The sequence below is a fragment of the Panthera uncia genome, chromosome F2 (genome assembly GCF_023721935.1).
Source record: "Panthera uncia isolate 11264 chromosome F2, Puncia_PCG_1.0, whole genome shotgun sequence".
NCBI lineage: Eukaryota > Metazoa > Chordata > Mammalia > Carnivora > Felidae > Panthera > Panthera uncia.
Window position 1 is genome coordinate 80,326,630 of NC_064812.1, and position 7,542 is coordinate 80,334,171.

Here is a 7,542-nt window from a genome sequence, read left to right on the forward strand (position 1 = left end):
GCTTGCGGGACAAGAGCCCTGCGTCTGGCCTTAGCCGAATCCAGCAGCCGGCCTTCGGGTGGGGACTTGACCTCCCTTCCCCTGTTTTTACCACGCGGCTCTGGCACCAAATGCCCTCTGCTGTGTCTGAGCAGAGCACCTGTGCAGTCTGACTCATGCCATCAGCGCGCAGCTCCCCGGCTCCTGACAGCGGACCAGACCTCACACAGGTCTCCGTGGAGCCAGTTACCACGCAGCCCTGTGTAACGACATGCCTCGCGCGCGATCCCGAACGCCACCTGCCCCTCCCAGTAGGTGCGGCAACACGTCCCGACTCCGGTCTGTGTCATGTGCCACGAGCCCCCCTGCACATGTGGCGGGGAACTCGGCCCAGTTACGCGTCTGGAATCCAAATTCACGTTTTGCGTTTTCTCTTCAAGCTGAGGAAATGACTGTCAAACGCTTCGAACGGATTCGTTTCAAGACACGCGTTAGCAAGTCGCCGTCCTAGCTAGCAAGAGAGTCAAAAGCAAAATGCTTTCTGGAGCTCGTCCCCACTGTCAGTGGACTGGACAGGGTTAAAGGAAGAGGGACAAATGATGTATGTTTTCTCAACTGTGTTACATTTCTAACAAAACGTGCCTTTTGCAGGGAGTGGCGTGGACGGCGCAGGGAGGACTCCTGTGCCGTAAACCGGGGGTCTGGATCTCAACAAACCCTCACAAGAAGTAGCAAGCTCAGAAAACTTGCCCCGGATTATACTCTGGTTCATAGTGTGCAGGGGAATGTAATACATATTCATGTCTTCCTGTCTCCTACAAATACTGTTCCTTTTAACATAAAGATTCATCTAAATTCGTTTCCCTGGCATTTAAATTATGACTGCTGGAAGAAAAAAAAAGAAGCATTGAAATCGGCTCAGAAACTTGCGAGTGCACCCTCCCAGCCTCCCCCTCCTTCCCCCGGCACACACACTCTTGTTTTCTCCTCCCAAGATTAAGAAGTTATGCAGCCTGACAATGCGTTTTCCTCTTACAAGTCTTGACTTCACCACCATTATTTTTTTTTTCACTTTTTTCTTCTAGCACCTGTTAGAAACAAAGCTAGGGTGCTTGTTGAAAATCTGTCCTTTCCTGGGTCGTTAAGCAGAAGGTGGGGAGAAAAGCCTGGAATGGTCAGAGATGCTTGAAATGACTGTTGGAATTTTACTTTCAAAGTTAGCCACCTTAGCGGACTTTTAGATTCCGGACCGGATACAAAAAAAAAAAAAAAAAAAGTGGAAGTATTTTTGCTGGTCCCTGAGCTAGCTCCTTAGAACTTGAAGCAGGCGGCAGACGAGAGGGCACCCCTTCCTTGCAAGCACAATCCAGGGGCCTGGCAGATCCCGAGGTGAATCCTGATGAAACTAGCGCTCTACAGAGCAGATCAATGCTTGAAATGACACACTTGTCCCTAAAGGCCCGTTTGTGGTGGGTGATAGACGGTCGTCAGCTAGACGGCCGGCCGGACAGACGGCAGCTGGGGTGGGGAACGTTTCCCACGGCCCCTAAGCACGTCTGCGGCGTGTCCCCCTCTGTGTGCGCAGCCACTCTCGCTGGCTTTGCTGCGTCCCCGCTCTGCCGACGAGCGGTCCCTCCAGGGGCCACCGAGACCTTCTGTGGGGCCGGCCGAGCCCCTAGGCCGACAGGATTACCCGCTTTCCAGGAGGAAGTGCCGCCCCCGGCTCGCGCGCCGCCCGCGGCCCGGCCCCCCGTGCGCCGCGGAAAAGCCCCCCACCCGGGGGCGCCCGCCTCGCCCTCCGGGGCTTTTGTCCCGGCGCTGCCCCCGCCCTTCGTCCGGGGCCCGGAGCGGGCCGTCCGGTCCCCGCGGCGGTCGGAGCTCTCCGAACGCACTTCCAAATATAGGCGCGTTCCTCCCGGCCCCGGGCGCCGCAGGCCACCCTCCCTCCCGCCAGCGGACGCCGTGTCCCGGGGCATTTGCTTTGCGACATCTGGAGGCCAGGACCGCCGCGGGAGCCACACACTCCAGGACCCAGCGAGCCTCTCCGAGCGCACGAGTCGCTGGCGGGGCCGCCGAAGCAACATCACCTCCCTGGAAAGAACTTCACCCCCCCCGAAGTCCCGGAGCTCGGCCCATTTTGGACCAGGGTAATTTCGTCTGACAACAGATTCTTCCTCTGTTCACAGCTGTCCCAGAGGGAGGAGCTGAAACCTGAACCTCTCCGCCGTGATTGGATCCTTCTTGCAAAAGCGAGGAAAAAAAAACCCTCCCGGCCCGAGCGGGCTCAGTCCGCCAGGGAGCCCGGCGACGCGAGAGGCGCCGGCCCGTCGCCCGCCGCACCTGAGCGGCCCCAGCCCGAGCGCGGCCCGGCGCGATGCTCTAGGGACCGGCCGCGTCCTCCCCGGACCGTTATCCGCGCCCGCGGGGCCCGCCGGCAAGATGCCGCGCTCCTTCCTGGTCAAGAAGCATTTCAACGCCTCCAAGAAGCCCAACTACAGCGAACTGGACACACACACAGGTAGACACGCGCGCCCCGAAGTCAGGAGAACCTGGGGGGGGGGATGCCCGCGCGCGCGCTTTCCTCTCTCTCTCTCTCTCTCTCTCTCTCTCTCTCTCTCTCTGCGTCTGTACACGTACTGGTGGGCGTCGAGCTCAGATAGCCTCGCAGGAGAACCCAAGCGCCCGTTGCTCTCCCTGCACACGGTGTCCCGAACTGTCGTGCAGGCTCCCTCGATCGTCGGGGTAAGTTCCAATTCGGAGCCGGCGGAACTCCGCCCCGACAAGGCCACCTTCATTCAGCTCCGGCCGCTTGGCTTTCCGGAGGAGCTGGCGGACGCAGGCATCATGAGGACGGGCAGGATGAGCAAGTCGGCGAGGGTCCGAGTGGCCGCTTTGTTTTCGGGTGATGAGGCTCCTGCCCCGCACCGAGTAGGCCCCGCGGCGCGTATCTTTGTCCCCAGAGCGGTCCCAGAGCAGGCAGGCAGGGAAGACGCCTTTTCTGCATCCTTCGAGGGATGTCCAAGGTTGCCCTCCTCGCGGGCGGTGGAGGCCCTCCCTGGGCTGCACTCCCCAGCCGCACCGCAGGTTGTAACTCCTGTGACCCGCTGTACGCAGGGCGCGAACGTGGGCGCCCCAGGACGGTGGCTGACCGCGTAGCGGCCAGGCTGGAGGTGAACCGGCTTCCCAAGGCCTGCGCCTGCCCGGAAGGAGTCGCTTGACTTCGTCGCAAAGCCCCGGGTGCGGTGTGGCCGAGCGGCTCCTCACTGTGCTGCGCAAGTTATTTTTTTACCTTAATCTCTCCTTTCCTTTTCTTTCCCCCAGTGATTATTTCCCCATATCTCTATGAGAGTTACCCCATGCCTGTCATACCACAACCAGAGATCCTCAGCTCGGGAGCGTACAGCCCCATTACCGTGTGGACTACGGCAGTTCCATTCCACTCCCCACTGCCCAATGGCCTCTCTCCTCTTTCTGGATACCCCTCATCCTTGGGGCGGGTGAGCCCCCCTCCTCCATCCGACACCTCGTCCAAGGACCACAGTGGCTCAGAAAGCCCCATTAGTGATGAAGAGGAAAGACTACAATCCAAGCTTTCAGACCCCCATGCCATTGAAGCTGAAAAGTTTCAGTGCAATCTATGCAGTAAAACCTATTCAACTTTTTCCGGGCTGGCCAAACATAAGCAGCTGCACTGCGACGCCCAGTCTAGGAAATCCTTCAGCTGTAAATACTGTGACAAGGAATACGTGAGCCTGGGCGCCCTTAAGATGCACATCCGGACCCACACTTTACCTTGTGTCTGCAAGATCTGCGGCAAGGCGTTTTCCAGACCCTGGTTACTTCAAGGACACATTAGAACTCACACTGGTAAGAGAAAAAAACCAACCAAACAAAACGTAGACAGGAATGTTACTGTGTGATAGAACGAAGCCCCGGTCGGGCTGTCGGACTTGCATTAAGTAGTGACGCGGTGCTTTTAATGACGGATGATCCTTTATAGCTACTTCCTGATGACTCAAAAAGTTGTTAGAGCACAGAGCGCCCCGTGCCTTGTTAACAGCCTCCGTTCCAGACACCGCAAACAGCATTTAGACTTTGGAAAGTAGATTCGGAAGGTTGGGTCTCAAAGATTGGTTAGAAAGTCAGGAAAGACGTACCTGAGTGTGTGTTCTGGGAAACTGCTCCCAATAACCGGCAAACGCAGACGTCGCTATCTTAATCAATGGGTCTGGCAGGTACGTAGGCGAAGAAGGTTTGTCCCTAGTTTTCTGTCGGTCACATTATTGCGATAGCTGTCACCCTAGAGCGAGCTGGACAGGGAGAACTGAGTTGACTCTCGCTGTCTCATTATGTTGTCTGTTCTGCTGCTGAATATTTTATTCCTAGCACAAAATCATCCTGCAGGGAGCCAAGGCATTTATCCAGCCTTAGTCATGATACAGAAGGAGGGGAAAGGGGAGATATTAGGAAATGTTGGGAGGAGCTCAACATTAGCTGCACCTGCTGAAGCAGAAAGCTTTAATGAGTGAAAGTCCTAGAACCACGTGAATTATTTCTGCGTGACGGGCAGCAGTAGCAAGATTCTGGGTGTGGTGGGTTTTTTTTTTTTTTAACGCAATATTCGGATTTATCTTCGAGGGCCAGATATGGACATAAGGATCTATTCTGCGGAGTTTTAGTCTAGTTTTTTGGCGACAAAATGTGATTGTTGTTCGTGAACGTTATCTGACTTTACCTTTCCTCTAAAAACACTGACTGTCTTTCTTTCTCAACCCCCCCACCCCCACCCCCAGGGGAGAAGCCTTTTTCTTGCCCTCACTGCAACAGAGCATTTGCAGACAGGTCAAATCTGAGGGCTCATCTGCAGACCCATTCGGATGTAAAGAAATACCAGTGCAAAAACTGCTCCAAAACCTTCTCCAGAATGTCTCTTCTGCACAAACATGAGGAATCTGGCTGCTGTGTAGCACACTGACTTACGCAATCAATGTTTACTCGAACAGAATGCATTTCTTCACTCCGACTCCAAATGACAAATAAAAGTCCAAAGGCATTTTCTCTTGTGCTTACCGACCAAATAATGTGTATAGACACACACACACACGCACGCACGCACGCACACACACACACACACACACAAAGCTGCAAGAGCACGAAATCCATGTGTTCCAAGTTAATCCTTTCCATGTGAAGTTTAAAATTACTATATATTTACTGACAGCGAGATTGAGAGGATACAAGACAAGAATCTTTCTCTTCAAAAGTTGAAGCAAAAAGCACACTGCATCTTTTCTCACTAAGAAAGAATGCAAAGATTCACATTGCTGCCAAATCATTTCAACCGAAACGAACAGTATTGCTTTGTCATAGAGTTTGTAATAGAATTGTCTATAGGAAGCGAATTTGCCAGACGCTATCTCAGGTGCCTTATAAAGTATTCCAAGTTTACTTCACTACATGTCTGGTGTCTGGTTATCATTGTTGAACTGAAGCCTTTGTGATTACCTGTAATGCTTTAAGCGGTATTTTTAGGAGACATAGAAAGAGAGAAAAAAAGAACAGGAACGAAACACAAGAGAATGTATTAAGAGTGTTTTGTTTTTGTTTTTGTTTTTGTTTTTGCCAATAAGGGTATGCGCCTTGGGGGAGGAGGGAAAACTAGCTTGGAACATTCCTGGTGCGTGCCCCATGTCTTACTTTTTTAAAGAATTTTTAATGACTTTCTAAAATTAATTAAAGATGGGAATAAGTGCAAGAAAGGATTCTTAGAAACTCAGTAATGTACTTAAACTATTTTAAATGCATCCATACAGCACCCTTCCAAGTGCCTTTTTAAACTAATTGTATAGATGATGAGTCAATGTAAATTTGTGTTTATTTTTATATGACTGAATGAGTTTTGTATGAAAGTGAGATGTTGTCTATAGCTGATGTCTATAAACAACCTGAAGACTTGTGAAATCAATGTTTCTTTTTTAAAAAGCAATTTTAAAGGTCCTTTTTTACAATAAACATTTTTGATTTAAAATCTATTGTTTGTATACTATTTTCAGAGACTTCGCTTCGTGATTAGTGTCAAACTGCTATACAAAGAATTGTTTTTTTTCTTAATAAGAAAAAGTGAATAGCATTTGTATGAATATCAAGTGTTATTTTATGTATTAGATTATAATAAAGTATACCGCCAGTATTTTTTTTTTTTACTCTTAAGATAATACTGTCGCGTTCAAAAGGACAATGTCATCGTAGTGGTAGATTGTTAGTGTATCCCTTTAACAAAAATCACACTGAGTGTTAAAAATATCTATATTATTAATGCTTAAGAATACTTTTCACAACTCGTTACCTATGATGTCTTTGTTATGTTGCTTTATGAAACCAAATTACAACCACTCATTGTATTGAGTGATGATCGCATAAGCCACTGGAACAGTTTAAGATTTTTAGAACAAATATCACTTGATAAGGTGTAAGAGAAAAAATAAAAATTCTGCATGAAAAAAATCAGGAAAAAGTGGATTAATCAAAAATCACACGAGTTGGAAAATTAAACTATGAAAGCAGCTCCCACATTTAGTGACATAAAAGAAGGGACAGGTTTGATGGGAGCAGGGTTAGATGATAGAAAGTGAAGGTCTCCCTTTATAGTTTTTTGAACAAGCCCCTCCCCAAACCCAAGATGTACTTAAGTTATAGCATGACCAGCCATTCCATTTACAAGCACATGCTCACCAAATGCTTGCCTACCAACTCATAGGTAAAAATACTAACCTTCACAGGCACTGTGGCAATTACCAGTGTATTTGAACCCCAACTCCAAACCCATTATGAGGATAGTTCCCTCTACCATCAATCACTTCTCCCTTGGATGCTCAGAGCTTGCAGAATTATGATTTTTCCTTTTCATGTGCTTGTGATACAACTACAACTAGAACCGGTATCTCGAAGATATTAGTTACAGGCCATTAACAAGTGACTGAAAATACCAATACTATTCCCTTAATGTTCACACACACTCCACTGTATGTTACATTTAAATTTTTAGCCAACATATAAAAGGTGTGCATTTGACAAAAAAAAAAAAAAAGAAAGAAAGAAAGAAAGAGAAAAACTTTTAACATTCTACTTTTTTTTTTTTTTTTTGATATCTCAGGACATATATCTCAAAGACAAAATTATTTAGAGCCGCAAATTATCAATGTAAAAGAAATAGCCAATAGCTTGATGGGGTATTCTAAGGTTGTAAAAAGACCACTTTAGTTAGTGTATATGGTACAAACATGATTGCCTGAAAGTTTCCAGGTCAGCTAATATGTGGAAGGGTCTTGCAAAGGCAAATGGGAGTGAGTCGAGCATTCTCAGAGCAATCTTCCTGGCAATCCCGGGAACGACACCTATCCACATGTCCCTCTGTCGTGTCGCTATGCAGGCCGGTCATTTCTTGGTGCCCCAAATGTAAAACAGATACTTTTCTAAAAAGAAGAGTCTGTTCATTGGTTTAATTCCTCAGTGAAGCATTAGTTACAGTAATGTTGTAATGTGTTTCCACTTTACCCTCACCGT

At 48.8% G+C, this 7,542-nt stretch overlaps 1 protein-coding gene across 1 annotated transcript; it reads left to right on the forward strand.

The window, feature by feature from the left end:
• Nucleotides 1-313: 313 nt before the first annotated feature.
• SNAI2 (snail family transcriptional repressor 2) lies at nt 314-5,437 on the forward strand. The gene is made up of 4 exons (XM_049633414.1): nt 314-580; nt 2,166-2,497; nt 3,301-3,846; nt 4,773-5,437. Exons 2-4 carry the CDS (start codon nt 2,419-2,421, stop codon nt 4,952-4,954), a joined length of 807 nt encoding a protein of 268 aa, XP_049489371.1. The 5' UTR covers nt 314-580; nt 2,166-2,418; the 3' UTR covers nt 4,955-5,437.
• The last annotated feature ends 2,105 nt before the right edge of the window (nt 5,438-7,542 follow it).

Excerpts from the sequence above, each read along its gene's own strand:
- SNAI2 (XM_049633414.1), top strand. The coding sequence starts at position 2,419 with ATGCCGCGCTCCTTCCTGGTCAAGAAGCATTTCAACGCCTCCAAGAAG. Across the intron at positions 2,498-3,300 it reads CGAACTGGACACACACACAG|TGATTATTTCCCCATATCTC; the intron begins GTAGACACGCGC and ends TCTTTCCCCCAG. Across the intron at positions 3,847-4,772 it reads ACACATTAGAACTCACACTG|GGGAGAAGCCTTTTTCTTGC; the intron begins GTAAGAGAAAAA and ends CCCCACCCCCAG.